This window comes from Hemiscyllium ocellatum, chromosome 4 (assembly GCF_020745735.1).
Source record: "Hemiscyllium ocellatum isolate sHemOce1 chromosome 4, sHemOce1.pat.X.cur, whole genome shotgun sequence".
Taxonomy (NCBI): Eukaryota; Metazoa; Chordata; class Chondrichthyes; order Orectolobiformes; family Hemiscylliidae; genus Hemiscyllium; species Hemiscyllium ocellatum.
The window spans coordinates 141549421-141574335 of record NC_083404.1 but is presented as its reverse complement, the minus strand read 5'-3'; the positions used below and the strand labels follow the sequence as shown (position 1 = coordinate 141574335).

The window sequence follows — 24915 nt, the reverse complement described above, 5'->3', positions numbered from 1 at the left end:
TTAACTCCAGGAAAGATATGATGGGTCGGCAGGTAGTGCAGAAGTCTTCTGTGGCTATCCCCATTTCAAACAAATATGTTAATTTGGAAAGCGGAGGGGGTGGTGGACTCTGAGGGGAATGCAACATGAACGGCCAAGTTTCTGGTATTGAGACTGGTTCTAATGTAATGAAGGGTACATCGGGCTCCAAGCGATCAATTGTGATAGGGGTTTTCCTAGTCAGAGGCACAGACAGATATTTGTGGCCAGCAGCAAGAAATCAGAATGGTGTGTCGCCTCCCTGATGCCAGATCAAGGATATCTCAGAGAGGGTACAGAATGTTCTCAAAGGGGAGAGGGGCCAGCAGGAAGTCATTGTATACATTGTAACCAACAACATAGGAAGAGAAAAGGATGAGATTCTGAAGGGAGAATATAGAAAGTTAGCCAGGAATTTAAAAATGAGGTCCTCAAGGGTAGCAATATCTGGATTACATGCAATGCTACGAGCTGGTGAGGTTAGGAATAGGAGGATAGAGCAGATGATAAAGCTTTGACAAAGGATCAGTTAGACTCGAAACGTCAGTTCTTTTCTCTCTTTACAGGTGCTGCCAGACCTGCTGAGATTTTCCAGCATTTTCTCTTTTGGTTTCAGATTCCAGCATCTGCAGTAATTTGCTTTTATTTAGAGTAGATGAATATGTGACTGAGGAGCTAGTTCAAGAGAGAAGGGTTCACATTTTTGGATCATTGGAAACTCTTTTGGGATAGAAGTGACCTGTACATGGAGGACAGATTGCACATGAATTGGAAGGGGACTGATATACTGGCAGGGAGATTTGCTAGAGCTGCTCACGAGCACTTAAATTAGTAAGGTGTTGGGGGTGGGGGTTGACTCAGGGAAATAATGAGGAAAGAGATCAATCAGAGTGTTACAGTTGGGAAAAGGAGCGAGTCAAACAGTCAGGGCAGACAGGAACAAAGCAGAGAATAAGGACTGATAAATTAGACTGCATTCACTTCAGTGCAAGAGGCCTAATAGGAAAGGCAGATGAACTCAGGGCATGGTTGGGAACATGGGACTGGGATATCATAGCAATTATAGAAATGTGGCTCAGGACGGACAGGCAACTTAATGTTCCACGATACAAGTTCTATAACAAGGATACAAAAAGTGTCAAGAGAAGAGGGGAGTGGTGCTTTTGATAAGGGATAGCATCACTTGAATATATCCAAGGAAGTTATTTGTGTGGAACTGAAAAATAGGAAAGGAACGAACACCTTCTTGGGATTGTATAATAGACCCCCTAATAGTCAGCAGGAAACTGAGAAACATGTTTGTGAGGAGACCTCAGTTATCTGTAAGAATAACAGGGTGGTTGTGGTAGGAAATTTTAACATTCCAAACATAGACTGGGACTGTCATAGTTTTAAGGGTTTCGATGGAAAGGAATTTGTTAAGTGTGTACATGAAAGTTTTCTGTTTCAGTACATGGATGTACCTATTGAGAGAGGGTGCAAAACTTGACATACTCTTGAGAAAGAAGGCAGGGCAGGTGACTGAGGTGTCAGTGGGGGAGCACTTTGGGGCCAGCGACCATGGTTTTATTCATTTTAAAATAGTGATGGAAAAGGATAGACTGGATCTCAAAGTTGAAGTTATAAATTAAAGGAAAGCTAATTTTGACAGTATTAGGCAAGAAATTTCAAAAGCTGATTGTGACAGGTAAATGGACAGCGGGAAATTGGGAAGTTTTCAGAAATGAGATGACGAGAGTCCAGAGACAGTATATTCCTGATAGGGTGAAAGGAAAGGCTGGTAGGAATAGGGAATGCTGGATGACTAGAGAAATTGAGGTTTAGTTAAGACAAAGAAGGAAGCATGTGTCAGGCTCGGACAGCAGAGATCGACTGAATCCTTAGAAGAATGTAAAGGCAACAGGAGTTTATGTAGAGTCATAGAGATGTACAGCATGGAAACAGACCCTTTGGTCCAACTCATCAATGCAGACCAGATATCCCAACCTAACTTCATCCCATTTGCCTGCATGCGGCTCATATCTCTCCAAACCCTTCCTATTCACATACCCATCCAGATGTCTTTTAAATGCTGTAATTGTACTAGTCTCCACCACTTCCTCTGGTAGCTCATTCCATATACGCACCACCCTCTGTGAAAACTTTGCCCCTTCGGTCCCTTTGATATCTTTCCCCTCACACCCTAAACCTATGTCCTCTAGTTCTGAGCATCCCCACCCCAGAGAAAAGACCGTGTCTATTTATCCTATCCATGCCCCTCATGACTTTATAAACCTCTATAAGGTCACCCCTCAGCCTCCGACACTCCAGGGAAAACAGCCCTAGCCTATTCAACCTCTCCCTCTAGCTCAAATCCTCCAACCCTGGCAACATCCTTGTGAATCTTTTCTGAACCCTTTCAAGTTTCACAACATCCTTCCGAAAAGAAGGAGACCATAAATGCTTGAAACATTTCAAAAGCCTAACCAACATCCTGTACAGGTGCAATCCTGTACTCAATGCTCTGACCAATAAAGGAAAGCATACCAAACGCCGCCTTCACTATCCTATCTACCTGCGACTCCATTTTCAAGGAATTATGAACCTGCACTCCAAGGTCTCTTTGTTTATCAACACTCCCCAGGACCTTACACTTAAGTGTATAAAGTCCTGCTCTCATTTGACTTTCCAAAATGCAGCACCTCACATTTATCTAAATTAAACTCCATCTGCCACTCCTCAGTCCATTGGCCCATCTGATCAAGATCCCGTTGTACTCTGAGGTAACCTTTTTCATTGTCCATCACATCCCCAACTTTGGTGTCATTTGCAAACTTACTAAATATATCTCCTATGTTCACATCCAACTTATTATTATAAATGACGAAAAGCAGTGGACCCAGTACTGATCCTTGTGGCTCTCCACTGGTCATAGACCTCCACTCTGAAAAGCAACTCTCCACCACCACCTTCAAGCCGGTTCTGTATCCAAATGGCTAGTTCTCCCAAATTCTATGAGATCTAACTTTGCTAGCCTGTCTCCCATGAGGAACCTTGTCAAATGCCTTAGTGAAGTCCATACAGATCTGGTCACATCTACCGCTCTGTCTTCATCAACCCTCTGTCATTTCTTAAAAAAACTCAATCAAGTTTGTCAGACATGATTTCCCACGATCTTAATCAGTTCTTGCCTTTCCAAATACATGTACATCCTGTCCCTCAGGATTCCCTCCAACAACTTGCCCATCTCTAATGTCAGGCTCACTGGTCTATAGTTCCCTGGTTTTTTCTTACCACCTTTCGTAAATAATGGCACCACAATGCATAAAATCTAAGGGAGAATGGGGTGCATCAGGAAAAAGTGTAGTAACCTATGTGTGGAGGACAAAGATAAGCTTCAACCATTTTCACTATATTAAAGACCAAAAAGCCATAAAATAACAATGATGTGCACTTGAAATGAAAACCCTGAAGTGCACCAAGCACCCATTCAAAAATCTGCTTTGAAGGAAACTGCTGCTTTTACAACGTTGTAGAAGTAGCAACCATGTAGGGTCAATATACTGACAAGCTGAAAATGTGTTGCTGGTTAAAGCACAGCAGGTTAGGCAGCATCCTAGGAACAGGAAATTCGACGTTTCGGGCCAGAGCCCTTCATCAGGAAGGGCCTGATTTCCTGAAGAGCTCTGGCCTGAAACGTCGAATTTCCTGTTCCTAGGATGCTGCCTAACCTGCTGTGCTTTAACCAGCAACACATTTTCAGCTCTGATCTCCAGCATCTGCAGATCTCACTTTTTACCCCAATATACTGACAATAAGAGATTTACCTCTTTTCACACTTCTAATCCTGTTCAAATAAGCATTCAGATATTAAAAGAAAGAATTCAAAAAAAAACTTGTAATTTTTGTAACCAAAGCAAGCACTCACTCCAGTTTCACCTTGAAAACAGACCCCCATGAGCTAAGCCATGAAAGAAATTTGGACCTCAGCTAAGCATTTATAATAAAGGCATCTCAAGAAACCGATGTATGCCTCTTATTTCTGCTGATATAGTTTACAGATAGTCTCATTACGATCTACTGCAGCATCCATCAGTGCCTCAACTACAATCTGCCAATTTAGCAGAATTATTGATGGAGCCTCAGATCCTGCTTCTTGTGACAGCTTACACTGGGAACCTCATTGAGCCATTCAGCCTGTTAGGGAAGAGAGAAGGGAGAGAAACAAGCACAGAGTTAATTAGTACAGACACAATTATTAGAGCAGAATATGGAGACTTACTAGAATGTAAAGACTGCCACTATCCCAAAAGTCACCAACAACTGTGCCATCAAGATGGCATAAACCTGGAATATAAAAATCCACAAAAATCACTGCCCATTATGGGTTTGCGATACCATAACATCTCCTACACTCAGCAGGATCCATTGTTACACAGACACACAAGGAGAGAGAGAGAGACAGAGAGACAGAGACAGAGAAAGAAAGAAAGAATGGCAATGAAGGAACGAAAGTGGGATGGCAATTATGAAGGGAGGGGCAAAGATAGAAGGAAAGAGTGACTGGCAAGATGAAAAGAGAAAGAGTGGCAATGAAGGTGATAAAAGACAGAGTGGTAATGGAGGGAGGGAGGGAGTGAGCAGCATGATGGAGGTGGAATTGTGCACGCAGAGGAAGACTAATACCAGGTCACAGGCAGGATGAGGAATCAGTGAGTTCCAGTTTGCTCTGACAGACATTTTCTTGATGTCAGCAACATACCTTCTGGATATAGACATGCCGTATCTTCTGGTTGCTCCAGGTGTCTGCAGCAAATGCGTTCATGCTCCCAGTGCTGCTCGGATCAGAGTATGGGTTGAATGTGGGAGGCCCAAAACCACTGCTGAACCCACTCCCTACAAAGCAAATCAAAAGGCAATCACTGAACCTGGATTATAGATTCAAACTTGCAATTCATCTCCCACATTCAAAATTTCACACTCTCTTTGCAGGTAACATGCAATCAGATACAGCACAAAGCTCTCTCAACACTAAAACACTGGGGTACTGTGTGTGGTGGGAGCAGGTCTGTGGCTGTGTATGGCTGGGGTACATTATTGGTGAGTACAGTACTGATGGAGACAGGTCTGTCACTGTATAACACAAGGGTAAAATTTGCTGATACTACGTCACAAAAGAAATTACTTTTAAATAAACAAAGAGGTGAAACATTCACCTGAAACTAAGAAATCACACTGCATGACATATATCCAGTAAAGAGGAAGACCAAAACTTCCATCTTGCTGAAAGTAGTTATGAACACTTCACACCAAACAAGGGTTCATACAGCCCATTGAGACTGTGCTGGCTCTTTGAAAGACCTAATCAATTAGTTCCCTATGGAACTGCCCTTGCCCCACTGCGCTGGTTTCTCCCTTTCAACTATTTGTTCAGTGCTGGCTGAGATGCTATTTCCAGCTTGCTTTTCAAATAGAAATTCAGTTTTTTTGTCCCTGGAACACAAGACCAGAAGTCGGGTCAGCAGGAGGAGCACAGTTCACAACAGAGGAATGGGAAGACTAAAACTCTCTCCCACACAAAAACTGCTGCAAGTGGCATCAATTTAAAATTTCAAAACTGCAATTGACAGAGCATTTTTGGAGAAGGCTTGTTGGGATTATGGAACCCAGGTTGTCCGATGGAGCTTTGAAATACATCGGCTATAATCTGAGTTGCAGAACAGGCTCAAGATGCTAAATAGTAGCATATTCCCAATTCCTTCGTCTCCGCTGCATCTGCTCCCAGGAGGACCAGTTCCAACACCGCACAGCCCAGATGGCCTCCTTCTTCAAAGACCGCAGATTCCCCCCAGACGTGATCGACGATGCCCTCCACCGCATCTCCTCCACTTCCCGCTCCTCCACCCTTGAGCCCCGCCCCTCCAACTGCCACCAAGACAGAACCCCACTGGTTCTCACCTACCACCCCACCAACCTCCATATATAGCATATCATCTGCCGTCATTTCCGCTACCTCCAAACGGACCCCACTACCAGGGATCTATTTCCCTCCCCTCCCCTATCAGCGCTCCGCAAAGACCACTCCCTTCGTGACTCCCTCGTCAGGTCCACACCCCCCACCAACCCAACCTCCACTCCCGGCACCTTCCCTTGCAACCGCAGGAAATGCAAAACTTGCGCCCACACCTCCTCCCTTACTTCTCTCCAAGGCCCCAAGAGATCCTTCCATATCCGCCACAAATTCACCTGCACCTCCACACACATCATCTATTGCATCCGCTGCACCCGATGTGGCCTCCTCTATATTGGGGAGACGGGCCGCCTACTTGCGGAACGCTTCAGGGAACACCTCTGGGACGCCCGGACCAACCAACCCAACCACCACGTGGCTCAACACTTTAACTCTCCCTCCCACTCCACCAAGGAAATGCAGGTCCTTGGACTCTTCCATCGCCAGAACATAACAACACGACGGTTGGAGGAAGAGCGCCTCATCTTCCACCTGGGAACCCTCCAACCACAAGGGATGAACTCAGATTTCTCCAGTTTCCTCATTTCCCCTCCCCCCACCTTGTCTCAGTCGATTCCCTCGAACTCAGCACCGCCCTCCTAACCTGCAATTTTCTTCCTGACCTCTCCGCCCCCACCCCACTCCGGCCTATCACCCTCACCTTGACCTCCTTCCACCTATCACATCTCCATCGCCCCTCCCCCAAGTCCCTCCTCCCTACCTTTTATCTTAGCCTGCTGGACACACTTTCCTCATTCCTGATGAAGGGCTCTGGCCCGAAACGTCGAATTTCCTGTTCCTTGGATGCTGCCTGACCTGCTGCACTTTAACCAGCAACACATTTTCAGCCAAGATGCTAAATACACTTGTATTTTTCCAACACAGATTAGACTTTGCAAATCATAGGATCATGGATTCAGAGAATAAATACTCACCAGGGTTAGGCTGCACAAATGTCCAGCTTGGATGCACAGGCATTGTTGGCGGTTGGGGCATTGCCTGCTGGCCTGGGTAAGGCTGCTGCATAGGGTAAGACTGCTGGCCTGGATAAGGTTGTTGCATTGGGAATGAATGTTGGCCTGGATAAGGCTGCTGCCTGGCATAAGACTGCTGGCTTGAGAACAGCTGTTCCTTACTCGCCATCACCTCAGCATAGCTTGGTGGTGCTGTAGGAATTGCCATGGTTCAGCCCCAGTGCTGTTTTCAACAGGAACCGGGATTACAAGCTAGGAGAAAAGAGAACACGGTTAGCAAGTTACACAGGCATGTTTGCTTAAATCTTCAAGGAAATAGAAGTTTCCTATTTTTCTTCGACCTATCCCAACTTTCATAGATGTAGTGAAGGTACAGTGTCCAAAAACTGCCAACTTCAGGTCTTAGTCAGTGTTGGATTTTCGATCTTGCCAGTTCTCCTGTTGATCAGTTCAAGGGTTACTCAGAATGCAGGAAATGACTTACACATGAATCTGGCAATTAATCGGTGTGCCTGGGAAATAACATAGAACCACATCCAATAAGTTGTATAAGGGCAGTATCTGGAGCAAGGAACAGTTAATGCTTTGAGGTAAAAACAATGACTGCAGATGCTGGAAACCAGATTCTGGATTAGTGGTGCTGGAAGAGCACAGCAGTTCAGGCAGCATCCAACGTGCAGAGAAATCGATGTTTTGGGCAAAAGCCCTTCATCAGGAAAAAAGGCAGTGAGCCTGAAGCGTGTTAAGCTAGAGGAGGGTGAGGATGGGGAGAAAGTAGCATAGAGTACAATGGGTGAGTGGGGGAGGGGATGGAGGTGATAGGTCAGGGAGGAGAGGGTGGAGTGGATAGGTGGAAAAGGAGCTAGGCAGGTCGGACAAGTCCGGACAAGTTATGGGGACAGTGCTGAGCTGGAAGTTTGGAACTCGGGTGAGGTGGGGGAAGGGGAAATGAGGAAACTGTTGAAGTCCACATTGATGCCCTGGGGTTGAAATGTTCCGAGGCGGAAGATGAGGCGTTCTTCCACCAGGCGTCTGGTGGTGAGGGAGCAGCGGTGAAGGAGGCCCAGGACCTCCCTGTCCTTGGCAGAGTGGGAGGGGGAGTTGAAATGTTGGGCCACGGGGCGTTGTGGTTGACTGGTGCGGGTGTCCCGGAGATGTTCCCTAAAGCGCTCTGCTAGGAGGCGCCCAGTCTCCGCAGTGTAGAGGAGACCGCATCGGGAGCAATGGATACAATAAATGATATTAGTGGATGTGCAGGTAAAACTTTGATGGATGTGGAAAGCTCCTTTCGGGCCTTGATAGAGGTGAGGGAGGAGGTGTGGGCACAGGTTTTATAGTTCCTGTGGTGGCAGGGGAAAGTGCCAGGATGGGAGGGTGGGTTTTGGGGGGGGGGGGGGGGGGGGGGGGCGTGGACCTGACCAGGTAGTCACGGAGGGAACTGTCTTTGCGGAAAGCGGAAATGGGTGGGGAGGGAAATATATCCCTGATGGTGGGGTCTTTTTGGAGGTGGCGGAAATGTCCACGGATGATTTGGTTTACGCGAAGGTTAGTAGGGTGGAAGGTGAGCACCAGGAGCGTTCTGTCCTTGTTATGGTTGGAGGGGTGGGGTCTGAGGGTGGAGGTGCAGGATGTGCGAATGCCATCCCGTATTCCCAATTCCTCCGCCTCCGCCGTATCTGCTCCCAGGAGGACCAGTTCCACAATAGAACACACCAGATGGCCTCCTTCTTTAGAGACCGCAATTTCCCTTCCCACGTGGTTAAAGGTGCCCTCCAACGCATCTCGTCCACATCCCACACCTCCGTCTGATGTGACTCTTTTTTGGAACTACTCTCACTTCTTCAGTTCTGCAGAAGAGTCATCGGACCAAAATGTTAACTGTGAAGGATTGCTGGACCCAAAACGTTAACTCGGATTTCTCTCCACAGATGTTGCCAGACTCAGAGTTTTTCCAGCAATTTCTGTTTTTGTTAGTGTTAACTTTGTTTCTCCCTACATTGATGCTGCTGAAACTGCTAAAAGTCTCCAGCACTTTCGGTTTTTAAGTCAGTCAGTTAATTTACTCATCTGTTAACAAAATTCATAACTGCCAATATTTTTTAAGTTGCCATCTATCACCAAATAGCCAGCTTTACGATCACTTGTGTTTGTACTGTTAAATGTTTAGCTTCATTACAAGTGGATAATTCACCAGGACCAGATGAAATATGTACCACATATGTGCTGAGGGAAGCAAAGGAAAAAGTTCAAAGTTTGGGAGAGGATTTGTAGCTCGGGTGCTTGTTGTTGTGGTTCTGTTCGCCGAGCTGGGAATTTGTGTTGCAGACGTTTAGTCCCCTGTCTAGGTGACATCCTCAGTGCTTGGGAGCCTCCTGTGAAGCGCTTCTGTGATCTTTCCTCCGCCATTTGTAGTGATTTGTACCTGCCGCTTCCGGTTGTCAGTTCCAGCTGTCCGCTGCAGTGGCTGGTATATTGGGTCCAGGTTGATGTGCTTATTGATTGAATCTGTGGATGAGTGCCATGCCTCTAGGAATTCCCTGGCTGTTCTCGGTTTGGCTTCTCCTATAATAGTAGTGCTGTCCCAGTCGAACTCATGTTGCTTGTCATCTGTGTGTGTGGCTACTAAGGATAGCTGGTCATGTCGTTTCGTGGCTAGTTGGTGTTCATGGATGCGGACCGTTAGCTGTCTTCCTGTTTGTCCTATGTAGTGTTTTGTACAGTCCTTGCATGGGATTTTGTACACTACATTGGTTTTGCTCATGCTGGGTATCGGGCCCTTCGTTCCGGTGAGTTGTTGTCTGAGAGTGGCTGTTGGTTTGTGCGCTGTTATGAGTCCTAGTGGTCTCAGTAGTCTGGCTGTCACTACTATTAGGGTGGGGGTGGTGGAGGGGAGGGTATGGGGTGGATGCGGGGGTGGGGGAAGGGGGAGCGGGGAAGGGGGAGCGGGGAAGGGGGGGTGGGGGAGGGGGAGACGGGGACGGGAATGGGGGCGGGGGGAGAGGGGTGGAGGGGCGCGGGGGGGATTGAGGGGGGTGGGAGTGTGGGTGAGGAAGGTTGGTGGGGGTGAGGGGGGATTTTGGGGGTAAGGACGAGGGGGGAGGATTGAGGGGCAAGGTGGAGGGGCAGGGTGGGGTGGCGAGGGGTAGGGGTGGGGGGGTGAGGTGGGGTTGGGAGTTCAGGGGTGTGATTGGGAGCTTGGGGGGTCTGAGGTTGTGGGGCTGAGTTTGGGGGGGTGAAGGGGGGCTGAGATGGGGGAGCGTGAGGTTGGGAGTTTGGGGGATGAGGTAGACAGTTACCGAGGGTGAGGTACGAAGTCAGGGAGGCGAGGCTGGGGGTTTGTGAGGGGTGAGGTTGGGAGTTTGGGGGGAGGGCGAGGTTGGGAGTTTGGGGGGAGGGCGAGGTTGGGAGTTTGGGGGTGGTCAGTTTGGGAGTTTGTGTGAGTGAGGTTGGGAGTTAAGGGGAAAGGTTGGGAGCTTGGGGGTGTGAGGTTGGGGTTTGGTGAGGGGTGAGGTTGGGGTTTGGTGGTGTGTGGTTGGGAGGGTGAGGTTGGGAGTTTGGGGGTGTGTGTTTGGTGGTTTGTGGAGGCAAGGTTGGGAGGGTGAGATTGGGGGTTTGGGGAGGGAGATGTTGGGAGGAGAGGTTGGGAGGTGGGGAGGAGAGGTTGGGAGGTGGGGAGGAGAGGTTGGGAGTCTGGGGGTGAGGTTGGGAGTTTGTGGGGGGAATTTTGGGGGGTGAGGTTGGGAGTTTGGGGGGGTGAGATTGGGGTGGTGAGGTTGGGAGTTGGGAGAATGAGGGTGAAGGTGGGGGGGTTGGTGGGGGCGAAGGTGAGGGAGCGTTGGTGGGGGTGAAAGTGAGGGAGCGTTGGTGGGGGTGTGGGTGGGTTGGTGGGGGGTGAGGGCGGTTGGTGCGGATGGGGGTGGGGGTATGGGGGGTTGGTGGGGGTGAAGGTGAGGGGCGGTTGGTGGGGGTGAAGGTGAGTGGGCGTTGGTGGGGGTGGTTGGTGTGGGTGAAGGTGGGGGCGAAGGTATGGGGGGGGTTGGTGGGGGTGAAAGTGAGGGAGCGTTGGTGGGAATGAAGGTGAGGGGGCGTTGGTGGGGTTGGTGTGGGGATGTGTGGGTTGGTGGGGGGCGGTTGGTGCGGATGGGGGGTTGGTGGGGGTGAAGGTGAGGGGGTGGTTGGTGGGGGCGAAGGTGAGGGGGTGGGTTGGTGGGGGCGAAGGTGAGGGGGTGGGTTGGTGGGGGCGAAGGTGAGGGGGTGGGTTGGTGGGGGCGAAGGTGAGGGGCGGTTGGTGCGGATGGGGGTGGGGGTATGGGGGGGTTGGCGGGGGCTAAGGTGAGGGGGTGGGTTGGCGGGGGCGAAGGTGAGGGGGTGGGTTGGCGGGGGTGAAGGTGAGGGGGTGGGTTGGCGGGGGTGAAGGTGGGGGGGTTGGTGGGGGTGGAGGTGACGGGGGGTTGGTGGGGGTGGAGGTGGGAGGAGTTGGTGGGTGAGGGGGTGGTTGGTGGGGGTGAAGGTGAGGGGGGTTGGTGGGGGTGAAGGTGAGGGGGAGTTGGTGGGGGTGGAGGTGGGGGGGTTGGTGGGGGCGAAGGTGAGGGGGGTTGGTGGGGGCGAAGGTGAGGGGGTGTGTGGGTTGGTGGGGGGTGAGGGGCGGTTGGTGCGGATGGGGGTGGGGGTATGGGGGGGTTGGCGGGGGCGAAGGTGAGGGGGTGGGTTGGCGGGGGCGAAGGTGAGGGGGTGGGCTGGCGGGGGCGAAGGTGAGGGGGGTGGCGGGGGTGAAGGTGGGGGGGTTGGCGGGGGTGAAGGTGAGGGGCGGTTGGTGGGGGTGAAGGTGAGGGGGCGTTGGTGGGGGTGGTTGGTGTGGGTGAAGGTGAGGGGGTGTAGGTGGGGGCGAAGGTGAGGGGGGGGTTGGTGGGGGTGAAAGTGAGGGAGCGTTGGTGGGAATGAAGGTGAGGGGGCGTTGGTGGGGTTGGTGTGGGGATGTGTGGGTTGGTGGGGGGCGGTTGGTGCGGATGGGGGGTTGGTGGGGGTGAAGGTGAGGGGGTGGTTGGTGGGGGCGAAGGTGAGGGGGTGGGTTGGTGGGGGCGAAGGTGAGGGGGTGGGTTGGTGGGGGTGAAGGTGAGGGGGTGGGTTGGTGGGGGCGAAGGTGAGGGGCGGTTGGTGCGGATGGGGGTGGGGGTATGGGGGGGTTGGCGGGGGCTAAGGTGAGGGGGTGGGTTGGCGGGGGCGAAGGTGAGGGGGTGGGTTGGCGGGGGTGAAGGTGAGGGGGTGGGTTGGCGGGGGCGAAGGTGGGGGGGTTGGTGGGGGTGGAGGTGACGGGGGGTTGGTGGGGGTGGAGGTGGGGGGAGTTGGTGGGTGAGGGGGTGGTTGGTGGGGGTGAAGGTGAGGGGGGTTGGTGGGGGTGAAGGTGAGGGGGAGTTGGTGGGGGTGGAGGTGGGGGGGTTGGTGGGGGCGAAGGTGAGGGGGGTTGGTGGGGGCGAAGGTGAGGGGGTGTGTGGGTTGGTGGGGGGTGAGGGGCGGTTGGTGCGGATGGGGGTGGGGGTATGGGGGGGTTGGCGGGGGCGAAGGTGAGGGGGTGGGTTGGCGGGGGCGAAGGTGAGGGGGTGGGCTGGCGGGGGCGAAGGTGAGGGGGGGTGGCGGGGGTGAAGGTGGGGGGGTTGGCGGGGGTGAAGGTGAGGGGGGGTTGGTGGGGGTGGAGGTGGGGGGGGTTGGTGGGTGAGGGGGTGGTTGGTGGGGGTGAAGGTGAGGGGGGTTGGTGGGGGTGAAGGTGAGGGGGGTTGGTGGGGGTGGAGGTGGGGGGGTTGGTGGGTGAGGGGGTGGTTGGTGGGGGTGAAGGTGAGGGGGAGTTGGTGGGGGTGAAGGTGAGGGGGGGTTGGTGGGGGTGAAGGTGAGGGGGGTTGGTGGGAGTGAAGGGGTGGGGGGGTTGGTGGGGGTGGAGGTGGGGGGGTTGGTGGGTGAGGGGGTGGTTGGTGGGGGTGAAGGTGAGGGGGGTTGGCAGGGGTGAAGGTGAGGGGGAGTTGGCGGGGGTGAAGGTGAGGGGGAGTTGGCGGGGGTGAAGGTGAGGGGGAGTTGGCGGGGGTGAAGGTGAGGGGGAGTTGGCGGGGGTGAAGGTGAGGGGGAGTTGGCGGGGGTGAAGGTGAGGGGGAGTTGGCGGGGGTGAAGGTGAGGGGGAGTTGGCGGGGGTGAAGGTGAGGGGGGTGGCGCGGGTGAAGGTGAGGGGGGTTGGTGGGTGAGGGGGTGGTTGGTGGGGGTGAAGGTGAGGGGGGGTTGGTGGGGTTAAGGTGAGGGGGTGGCGGGGGTGAAGGTGAGGGGGGGTTGGTGGGGTGTGGGTGAGGGGGGGTTGGTGGGGTGAAGGTGAGGGGGGTTGGTGGGGTGAAGGTGAGGGGGGGTTGGTGGGGTGTGGGTGAGGGGGTGGTTGGTGGGTGGGGGGGTTGGTGGGGTGGGTGAGGGGGGTGAAGGTGAGGGGGCGTTGGTGGGGGTTAAGGTGAGGGGGGGGTTGGTGGGGTGTGGGTGAGGGGGGGTTGGTGGGGTGTGGGTGAGGGGGGTGAAGGTGAGGGGGCGTTGGTGGGGGTTAAGGTGAGGGGGAGGTTGGTGGGGGTGGGGTGGGTTGGTGTGGGTGAGGGGTGGGGGTGAGGGGCGGTTGGGGGTGTGGGTGGGTGGGTTGGTGTGGGGGTGGGGGTGAGGGTGAGGGTGACGGGGTTGGGATCTCTCGGGGGGAGGTGGGGTATTGGAGGAGATGGATGTTGTTGAGGGGATGAGGCCCCATTTTCTCCGACCTCCAGCAGCCTGTCCCTGCAGATTCTCACTGGCCCGGGAGGGTGAGGGAAGGGAGTGGACCCTCCGCCATTTCTTACCGTTAACCGAGCGGCTCCTTCCCGCCTCTCGGCTCTGGCCGTTAAAGCACGTGATCCAGTGGCGTCGCGTTGCCCAGGCGTCGCCGCAAAGTCTCTTGGGGGTTGTAGTTCCCGCGCCGGGGCGTGACGCAATCCAACAGCGCATCAATGGCGGCGTTTGGCGTCAACACCACCCGCCGAGCCTCTCCCAGACTGCAACAGGACCTGAGGGGGTGTCGATCAGAGTCTCCTGTCAGTCAACCAACGGTGGGTTTAATAATGTGGAATTTGATTCACTCACCAGCTATTATCTGTAGTAATTTAAAAATATAATGCGCCAACTACTGTTTTGAATTATGAATATGTACGAACCCGGCTTCACCGTAAAGATCAGCGCATTGTCGGATTTGTAGTTCATCGCGCCCATTGAACAACGGCTCAGAATATCAGCGTGGACTACAACTCCCAGAAGGCTGAGGGGCAGCGCGAAGGCATCGCGTGAGGGTCCGCCAATAGGTACCGGTGGCGAGGGAGGGCGGAGCCTGGCGTCCCGCGCGTTGCCTTCTGGAAGTTGTAGTTATTTTGTGGAAGCTGTTTCAGCCAACAGGCAGCTGAAACTGCACCAGACAACTACAATTCCCAGAGGGCCAAGGGCTGAGCTTCCGCCAGGCTCTAGGGAAGGGTAGGCAGAAGCCGGTCGGCACGCGGCTTATCGAGGTGTCACTGACGGACCGGTGTCAGACAGGACGGCAACCGACAATCTACCGTCCGGCTTCTCCAGGTGAGGAATCGTCCATGATATGGTCTTGCGGATTGAGTTCATGAAGAAGCAGTAGCTGCGGGCTCTCTCCTCAGGCCGGGCCGAGCTGTTGTGAGGCTCCGGCTCGGCCCTGGTCACTTAGGCCCCGGCGAGAATCCTCCCGCTTCCCACAACAGTTTTGGGCGCGAGGCCCAGTTCCTAATCTCTGCTGACACTTGTCGGTAATGAAATCCAATGGTCCGGGGCATTTTAAACGGGCACCAGCCCATGATGGGATTGAATGGCGGAACAAACTGGAAGGGCTGAATGGCCGCCTCCGCCTCCTGTTAACGCGCCCAGTTGTGAGAGAGAGGGTGGGGTCAGTTTTTAATTCGTTCATGGGGTGTGTGCTAGAACGTACTGCCTTTGACAAAGGTGGTGGTGGGTTGCCTGCATGAACTGCTGTGGTCTCCTGAAAGGACGGCTCCATCTGGTCATTAATTTTCTGGGTTTACAATCACCATCAGGCTGCTGCTGGCATCCTGTCGTGTTACTGGGCAAGAGTAACTTCCTGTTCATACTCTGTGACCAGTGTACTGCAGATTGGTGACTTCGTTGAATGTGTAATACCTTGATCCCCATAGTATCATTCAGTAATGAATCATTTATTATTGAAGGTTAGATGTGACTAATGGGACAAAAACTCATTTTACTTGTGTGAATGGCTATTAGACTAGCTTTTATTTCCAGATTTATGACTTGAAATTGAATTTTGCTATCTGCCTGGTGGTTCTGGATTATTACTTCAGTGACATTATCACTAAGTATTGCCGCCTTTTGTTCCAAGAGTGATTAATATTTTCTCTTTGATCCCATTGACTCCAGTTTTGCTAGGGCTTTTGATTTCACATTTAGAATTAAAACTAGATTTTATTCTGATGTCGGAGAAAGTGAGGTATGCAGATGCTGGAGATCAGGATTTAAAAATGTGTTGCTGGAAAAGCGCAGCAGGTCAGAAAGCATCCAAGGAGCAGGAGAATCGACGATTTGGACATGAGCCCTTCTTCAGGAATGAGAGTGTGCCTGGCAGGCTAAGATAAAAGGTAGGGAGGAGGGACTTGGGGGAGTGACGTTTGAAATGCGATAGGTGGAAGGAGGTTAAGGTGAGGGTGATAGGCCGGAGAGGGGGTGGGGGCGGAGAGGTCAGGAAGAAGATTGCAGGTTAGGAAGGTGGTGTGTGAGTTCGAGGGTTGGGACTGAGACCAGGCGGGTGGAGGGGAAATGAGGAAACTGGAGAAATCTAAGTTCATCCCTTGTGGTCGGAGGGTTCCTAGGCGGAAGGTGAGGCACTCTTCCTCCAGCCCTCGTGTTGCTATGGTCTGGCGATGGGGGAGTCCAAGGACCTACATGTCCTTGGGGGAGTGGGGAGGGTTGAGCCACAGAGTGGTTGGGTTGGTTAGTTCTCTGAAACATTCCGCAAGTAGGTGATCTGTCTCCCCTATATAGAGGAAGCCACATCGGGTGCAGAGAACACCTCTGGGACACCCGGACCAACCAACCTCAATTCAGGATTATCAGATCAAGTCATGATCTCATTGAATGGCAGAGCAGGGTCAATGGACTGAATGGCCTACTTCAATCTGTTACTAATGAAAAATCTGTCTATTTTAAATTTGCTTAAAGTCCCAGTGACCACCGCACTCTGAATTCCACAGATTCATGATCCTTTGAAAGAAGTATATTATAGAGGAGGAAGTGCTGGATGTCTTGAAACGCATAAAGTTGGATAAATCCCCAGGACCTGATCAGGTGTACCCTAGAACTCTGTGGGACTTTGGAGAAGTGATTGCTGGGCCTCTTGCTGAGGTATTTGTATCATCGATAGTCACAGGTGAGGTGCCGGAAGTTGGAGGTTGGCTAGCGTGGTGCCACTGTTTAAGAAGGGTGGTAAGGACAAGCCAGGGAACTATAGACCAGTGAACCTGACACCGCTGGTGGGCAAGTTGTGGAGGGAATCCTGAGGGACAGGATGTACATGTATTTGGAAAGGCAAGGACTGATTAGGGATAGTCAACATAGTTTTGTGCATGGAAAATCATGTCTCACAAACTTGATTGAGTTTTTTGAGGAAGTAACAAAGAGGATTGATGAGGGCAACGCAGTAGATGTGATCTATATGGACTTCAGTAAGGCGTTCAACAGGGTTCCCCATGAGAGACTGATTAGCAAGGTTAGATGTCATGGAATACAGGGAGAACTAGCCATTTGGATCCAGAACTGGCTCAAAGGTAGCAGACAGGGTGCTGGTGGAGGGTTGTTTTTCAGACTGGAGACCTGTGACCAGTGCAATCCCACAAGGGTCGCTGCTGGGTCCTCAACTTTTCGTCATTTATATAAATGATTTGGATGCGCGCATAAGAGGTACAGTTCGTAAATTTGCAGATGGCACCAAAATTGGAGGTGTAGTGCACAGCAAAGAGGGTTATCTCAGATTACAACAGGATCTTGGCCAGATGGGCCAATGGGCTGAGAAGTGGCAGATGGAGTTTATTTCAGATAAATGCGAGGGGCTGCATTTTGGGAAAGCAAATCTTAGCAGGACTTATACATTTAATGGTAATATCCTAGAGAGTGTTATTGAACAAAGGGACCTTGGAGTGGAGGTTCATAGCTCCTTGAAAGTGGAGTTGCAGATAGATAGAATAGTGAAGATGATGTTTGGTATGTTTTATTTTATTGGTCAGAATATTGAGTATAGGAGGTGAAGTTGTGGCTGTGCAGGACGTTGGTTAGGCCACTGTTGGAATATTGCGTGCAATTCTGATCTCCTTCCTATCAGAAGATATCGTGAAACTTGAAAGGGTTCTGAAAAGATTTACAAGGATGTTGCCAGGGTTGGAGGATTGAGCTATAGGAGAGGCTGAACAGGCTGGGGCTGTTTTCCCTGGAGTGTCGGAGGCTGAGGGGTGACCTTATAGAGGTTTACAAAATTGAGGGGCATGGATAGGATAAATAGACCATGTGTTTTTTCCCTGGGGTCAGGGAGTCCAGAACTAGAAGGCATGGGTTTAGGGTGAGAGGGGAAAGATATAAAAGAGACTTACGGGGCAACTTTTTCACAAAGCGGGTGGTACTTGTATGGAATGAGCTGCTAGAGGATGTGGTGGAAACTACATTTAAGAGGCATTTGGATGGGTATATGAATAGGAAGGGTTTGGAGGGTTATGGGCCAGATGCTGGCAAGTGGGACTAGTTTGGGTTAGAATATCTGGTCGGCATGGACGGGTTGGACTGAAGGGTCTGTTTCCGTGCTGTGTGTCTCTATGACGATGATTCTATGACCAAGTAATTTCTCCTTCTCTCTGATTTGAATCTTCTCGCCCTTATCCTAAAACTATGATCGCTCATCCTTGATTCCCAACAAGAAGGCGTTTACTTTGTCAATCCATTTTAGTGCGATAGGGTTAGGGTTAGGGTTTATCTTAGTTAGATCTTGCATCCTTGTAAATTCAAGTTTAGGTGTAAACTGCTCAATAGAGTAAGCTATTATTATGAAGATGCGAATGTACTGTACCTTTAACGGAGTTAAAAGCAAGCAGAACTACCTGACAGCACTGAGTGTTTTGAGCAAGATATAATATAACCTTTTGGTCCAGGAGCTAGGGTAGCTGGTTGCCTGGAAATGACAAAATAGATTCAATTAGGCCATTCAGTTTAAATTATACCCCAAAAAATATCAAACTCCAAGCAAGGTTGAATTGATCATCTTAAAAGCCGATGATACATTCCGATGCTTTTGGGGGGTGGCTATAAGACTGGGGAAAATTGAACAGTTGGGAGGAGAACTGCCAAGCCACCAGCATCTGCAGACTCCCCAGAGAATATCTGTCTTAAAGGTATCTTTATCGATCTGTGACCTGTGAAGCATAATCCCTAAAAAGAAGACACAGGAAGATCCAAACAGAAGATTCAACAGCTGGCTGGTTTTGAAATCTTGAATTTTTCAGTAAATCTGAATCGGAGGGGTTTATCGGACTAGTATTATAGGAGGGAAAATAAAAGATAGGTTAGAGGGAGGAATTGTAAATAGTTGTTAGTTAATTATTCTATGTTATTCTTTAAGAAATAAAGTTGTTAATCTTTACTTCAACTAGTTCTTGGCCTCTCGAAATTTCACAGATTGCTGTAGGGGATTAATCCTTTCTGTGTTGGTTTAAGTTGAGCAGGTGGGTTTACTCTGTGTCATAACACTCCATGTCTGGAATCAATCTAGTACATCTCCTCTGAGCTGCCTCCAATGCAGCAACATTTCTCCAGATAAGGGGAATCAAAATTGTTGCAATATACCAGTGTGATCCCACAAGTGTTTGTACAGTTGCAGTAACATGTCCATACTTACATAAAAATTGAAAGAACTGTGCAATTGAATTGAATTTATTGTCACGTACTGAGGCACCATGAAAAGCTTTGTCTTGCGAGCAATACAGACAGATCACAGTTAAACAGCATCGATAGTAAATAATACGTAACCAGCGGCAAAAACAAAAACACAGGTACAGGTGAATGCTAAGAGTTTGAGGGTCCGTTCAGTATTCTAACAACAGTAGGGTAGAAACTGTTTCACAACTGGCTGGTGTGTGTGTGTGTGTGTGTGTGTGTGTGTGTGTGTGTTCAGGCTTCTGTACCTTCTCCACGAGGTAGAGGTTGTAGAAAAACATTGCCATGGTGTGATGGATCTTTGAGAATGCTGGCAGCCTTTCTTTGACAGCGGGTCTGGTAGATGGATTCTATAGATGGGAGGTTGGCCTTTGTGATTGTCTGGGCTGAGTTCACCGCTCTCTGTAACTGTCTCCGATCTTGAATGGTACAGTTGCCATACCAGGTAGTGATACATCCAGACAGAATGCTCTCGATGGCGCACCTATAAAAGTTGGCAAGGGTATTTGCCGTCATGCCAAATTTCCTGAGCTGTCTTCGTAACCAGTGGGTCCACATCAAGAATCCAAGAAAACTTGTTGTTGACCACTCCCAAGAGCTTGACACTCTTCATTCATTCCATCTCTGTGCTGTTAATGTGTAAGATGCTGTAAATCACAAAAAACAGAAATCTTTGGAAATGCTCAGCAGGTCTGGCAGCATTTGTGAAGAGAACTCAAAGTTAATATTATGGGTCCAGTGACTCTTCCTCAGAACTGATGGTGGCGAGCTAAGTGTTGGTTTATATGCAGAAGACAGGATGAGGGAAGGGGTAAGGAGCAAACGATAGGTAGAGATACAGCCTGAGCTCTCTTGAGGCTCCGTCGCTACCTATCGTTTGCTCCTTACCCCTTCCCTCATCCTGTCTTCTGCATATAAACCAACACTTAGCTCACCACCATCAGTTCTGAGGAAGGGTCACTGGACCCATAATGTTAACTTTGATTTCTCTTCACAACTGCTGCCAGACCTGCTCAGCATTTCCAGCAACCTTTGTTTTTGTTCCATACTTTTTTACTCTCTTCCTGTAGTAACGAATGTCAAAATTCCATTGGGCTTCCTTTTTAGGCAGTGTATCGGCATTCTAGCTTCTGCGATTCATGCACAAGGATGCCCAGGTCTCTCTGCACCAAAGCACTCTGAAGTTACTCTCCCTTTAGATAATAAGTTGCATTTCTATTCTTCTGATCAAAATGGAGAGCCTTTCAGTTTTTCATGTCAACCTCCATCTGCCAAATTTTGGTCCACTAACTTAACCTATCCGTATCTAGTTGTAAATCTTTTTCTTCAACTTGCTTTCCTATCTATTTAGTGACATCTGCATATTTGGCCATACTATTATTTGTCCCATCATATCAATTCTAATAATTCCCATGTTATCCCTACATAACATGATATCATTAGTATCTAGAAATCTATCACACTGTACTTGAACATACTCTATGAACTTACAAAGGATTCCAAAGACACTCTTCTCTAGTAAAAAATAAGTTCTTGTCAATTTCAGAAATGGCCTATCCCTTGTAATGAAACTTTCCTTATTCTAGAACACGTCTTTCTGCAATGTCCCTGCTGCATCCAGTAAGAATTTTAGTTTCAATAAGAGTAGTACCAGATGATTAGAGATTGGCAAATGTTTTTCCCCAATTCAAGAAAGAGAGGAGGGATAATCCTGGGAATTACAGTCTTAAGTCTGTGGTGGGCAAATTATAGGAGAGGATTCTGAGAGACGGGATTTATGGTACTTGTAAAACCAGAGTTTGATTTGAGACAGTCAGCGTGGTTTTGAGGGGGCCAGGTCATGCCTACAGCCTCATTAATTCTTTGAGGATGTGACAAAATACGTTGAAGGTAGAGCAGTGAATGTGGTGTACATGGATTTTAGCAATGTGTTTGATAAGGTTTCCCAAAGTAGGCTCATTCAGAAAGTAAGGACGAATGGTATACAGGGAAATCTGGCTGTCTGGATACTGAATTGGCTGGCCCATAGAAGACAGAGGGTGGTAGATGGACAGTATTCAGCCTGGAACTCAGTGACCAGTGGTGTTCCAAGGAATCTGTTCTGGGATCGCTGTTCTTTGTAATGTTTATAAATGACTTGCAAGAGAAAGTGGAAGGGTGGGTTAGTAAGTTTGCTTCTGCCACGAAGATTGGTGGAAGTGTAGATAGCGTGGAGGGGCTGTTGTAGGTTGCAATGGAACATTGACAGGGTGCAGAGCTGGGCTTAGAATTGGCAGATGGAATTCAACCTGGAAAAGTGTGAAGTGAATCATTTTGGAAGGTTGAATTTGAATGCGAAATACATGGTTAAAGGCAGGATTCTTGGCAGTGTGGAGGAACAGAGGGATCTTGGGGTCCATGTCCATAGATCCCTCAAAATTGCCACCCTGTTTGATAGGGTTGTTAAGAACGTGGTTGGTATGTTGGCTTTCGTTAACAGGGGGGATTGAGTTTAAGAGCCATGAAGTTATACTGCAGCTTTATAGAGCCCTGGTTAGACCGCACTTGGAAAATTGTGTCCAGTTCTGGTTGCCTCATTATAGGAATGATGTACAAGCTTTAGAGAGAGTGCAGAGGAGATTTGTCAGGATGTTGCCTGGACTGAGGGCATGTCTTATTGTCGAAGCAGAATTTATTTAGCAGGGATCTGTGTGAGCAAAAGAAATCAACAATACTCAAAAATCAATTGAACTGACAACAATCAGCCTTTTTTGTAAATACTGCAGCCGTTTGGCGGAGACTTTGAAAGAGGAGGGATCCAGGTCCCTCCTTATTTTCCTTCCAAGTTTCCTGCCTTACAAAAGAAAAACACATTAAAATATGCTGAGCACTTACAGATTATCATGAAATGTGCGTCATCTGTAACACCGAACCTTAGTCTAAAAAATTAATCATTTGTGCCATTCCATACCACACTTTCTATTATACGGACCTTTTGTTTAGGCTAAGATCTACAGTTCGAAATATACAAGGAGCTGTGAAAAAGATTACTGAAGTTTTATCAAACTTACGGAATTTGTTTACATTTGGCCTGGTCCTGAAAGCTGACCTTTAGTCTTTTAACCTACTGAATTATAACTCTAGAATTAACCAATTTTTTTCCCATAATGCAGTATTAAATGTTCTCCACAATACCCCATTATGAAGAAAGGTTGAGGGAGCTAGGGCCTTTCTCATTGAAGCTAAGAAGGCTGAGATGTGACCTGATCGAGATGTACAAGCTAATAAGAGGCATAGATAGAGTGAATTTCCCCAGGCAGAAATGGCTGTCAGAAGGGGGCATAATTTTAAGGTGATTGGAGGAAGGTTTAGGCGAGGTGTCAGAAGTTGGATCTTGACAGTGTGTGGTGGGTGCTTGGAATGCACTGCCAGTAGTGGTAGTAGAGTCAGATACATTAGGGATGTTTAAGCAACTCTTGAATAAGCACATGGATGACAGTAAAATGAAGGGTATGTAGTTTAGTTTGATCATAGAATAGGATAAAAGATTGGCACAGCATCAAGGGCCAAAGGGGCTGTACTGTGCTGTACTGTTCTATATTCTATCACCTCCCATATTGAGTGAAAGATGTATTAAGGAAAGAGTTTAATTTTTAATCAGTGTTTTGTTTCCACAGATTGTACTTCCACTAATACATACAAGTCAATAGCCATGCCTTCTGATTTGGCCAAGAAAAAGGCAGCTAAGAAGAAGGAAGCTGCAAAGGCTCGGCAGCGTAAACCCAAGACCATTGATGCACCTGAGGAAAATGGTGACGTTGGTGTAGAGAGGGTGGACAATTCAGAAACGCCGCAACTGAATGGCTCTTCTGTTCATGATGCAGGTAGGAACTTCCATTATCAATTTTAACATCAATCTCCCTCTGCTAATCCCTGCAGGCTGCCCCTCTCCCCAGACCAGCCTGATCCACATGGGCTATCTCAACGACTACAACACTTTTCCAGTTGCACATGTCGGTTTTCCTGTGGCATTGAATTAAATTGTCAACCGTGGCTTTCTTCCAACATGCTTCTCCTGTCTTTGTATGACCAGTTTCCTGGGAGGTGGAGTGGTTACCATGTTTGAATCATTGAGCATTTTTTGTATGTTAACCTTTTCACAATTGGTAGGACAGGCAGCTCCAATCACTAAAATTTGAAGCATTCCTCAAAAACTTGAAGATATGATAAAGGCTATCCCTGAAAAACAGTGCTGTGGGAATGCTGTATCATCAGAAGGAGCCAGATTCACACTGTTGTGGTGCTGCCTTTCAGCTGGATGGTTAACAACACCCCTGTTTGCTCCATTAGCTAATAAGACCATTAGACGCAGGAGTAGATTGTTCAGCCCACCACGTTTATTCCACCACTCAGTGAGATAATGATTGATCTGATAATTACTATGAACTAGGCTAAACCACTCAAAACATTCTGAAGCAGACAGCTCAGACTATAACTTTGCAATTTGTTTCGGGAAGTGTATAGTGGGGGTGGGGGGGGGGGGGGGAGGAAGGTGGAGAGAGAGGGAGAGAACACTGTTGAACTCCTAACCAAACTAAACTGCTCAGCTCGGCTAGCGAGCTGATCACTCCCCTTTCTCTATACAGGTCACTTCTAAAACCTGACCACTTTGGTCTGAAATCTCATCTGTTTACATATTTTAAGAAAACAGCCTGTCAATACCCTTTAATCTCTGTGCCCAATCAGACTGATCGGAGCCCGGCCCAGTTTATTGCCCCCTGAAAAAAAATCAAGGACAGAGTCTCCTTGAGTCAAGAAACAGCCTTTAGAAAAAAAAAGGGACTAGCTTTGTAACATAATCCTCAACTCCATTTTCCCACCTTATCCCCATAATCCTTGATTCCCTTGCTAATTAGAAACCTTTACCTCAGCCTTGAATACACTTAATGATTCAACCTCAACAGTCCACTGTGATGAAGAATTCCACAGATTCAGAACCCCATAAGAGGTGAGATTCTTCTTCATCTCTGCCTTAAATGAGTGATCTTGTATTCTGAGAGAATGCCTTCCACAATGGGAAACAGCCTTTCTGTATCTAGTCTGATAAAGTCTGATCATTAAAATTCTGAAAGGTCTTGAGCAAATAGTTGAAGAGAAGATGCTTCTATTTGTTGGGGGACACCCAATGGTAGAGTTTACAATCTGAAGACAGTCATTAATCTAGTGGAGAACTCGGGAGAAAGCTCTTTAGTCTGAATGGTAAGTTGGGTAAGTGCATGAGGGAGAGAGAAAGGAATGAAAGGATTTATTGATTGGGTATGATGAAGTGGGGCAAGAGAGGCTCATGTGGCACAGGACCACTGGCATGCGCCGAATGGTCTCAATTTGTGCTGTAGACTGTATACATTTATATCTAAAAAGAAGATTATCGAGTCTTAGCATGCATTCAGTTCAGTTCCTACGGATCCTTGCAGCCTGTAAACTAATCAGTTTGGGTTGAAAGTCAAACTCTGTTCTGTAAAGACCATGTATTTTTATTTTTGTCTTTAAAAACTGAACTGCAATAAAAAAGAGCTTCTCAAAGAAGTTTGCGTAATTTCACAGCAAGGAATTCAGTACCTCTTGTGGTCTGTATTTTTGAGGCAAAGGGATCCTGTATTGTGTAGACAGTCAGGAGCTGGGGAGTTGTTTACAAGAAAATCTGATTGGTTCTCACCTAACTGATCAGGTTGGAACTGGAAACAAGTTTCAGAAAGAGGAAGAGACAAAGCTGTATTGTTCTGTGCAGTTTTAAAAAAAAACCTCAATTTCAACTTTTAAGAAAACCAGCAGTTTCTTGATAAACCAGATTTTTCCTGAGTGAATCAATCACTCTGTCCTACTCACAAACTTGTGGAAGTCTCCAGAGAAAGGTAAGTAAACATGGAAGGCCTGTTTAGATGAAGAATAGTA

General features: G+C 48.8%; 2 protein-coding genes across 5 annotated transcripts in view; one reads left to right on the top strand and one right to left on the bottom strand.

Moving 5' to 3' along the window:
* faim2a (Fas apoptotic inhibitory molecule 2a) overlaps positions 1 to 14237 on the bottom strand; it is a 51966-nt gene extending 37729 nt beyond the window's left edge. Inside the window, exons 1-5 of one of the 3 annotated variants that reach the window (XM_060823942.1) lie at positions 14181 to 14237; positions 13830 to 14033; positions 6943 to 7233; positions 4760 to 4893; positions 4280 to 4344 (exon numbers count right to left, since the gene is read on the bottom strand). In XM_060823942.1, the coding sequence (XP_060679925.1) occupies positions 4280 to 4344; positions 4760 to 4893; positions 6943 to 7189 (446 nt within the window). In that variant the 5' untranslated portion in view covers positions 7190 to 7233; positions 13830 to 14033; positions 14181 to 14237. Of the gene's footprint in view, positions 1 to 4279; positions 4345 to 4759; positions 4894 to 6942; positions 7234 to 7465; positions 7530 to 9403; positions 9475 to 13829; positions 14034 to 14180 lie in introns of those variants that run through there. The other 2 variants (XM_060823944.1, XM_060823945.1) reach the window with 2 other exon arrangements.
* abcf2a (ATP-binding cassette, sub-family F (GCN20), member 2a) overlaps positions 13973 to 24915 on the top strand; it is a 40718-nt gene continuing 29775 nt past the window's right edge. The window contains exons 1-2 of one of the 2 annotated variants that reach the window (XM_060823941.1): positions 13973 to 14075; positions 22641 to 22847. In XM_060823941.1, coding sequence (XP_060679924.1) covers positions 22676 to 22847 — 172 coding nt within the window. In that variant the 5' untranslated portion in view covers positions 13973 to 14075; positions 22641 to 22675. Of the gene's footprint in view, positions 14076 to 14472; positions 14590 to 22640; positions 22848 to 24915 lie in introns of those variants that run through there. The other variant, XM_060823940.1, reaches the window with a different exon arrangement.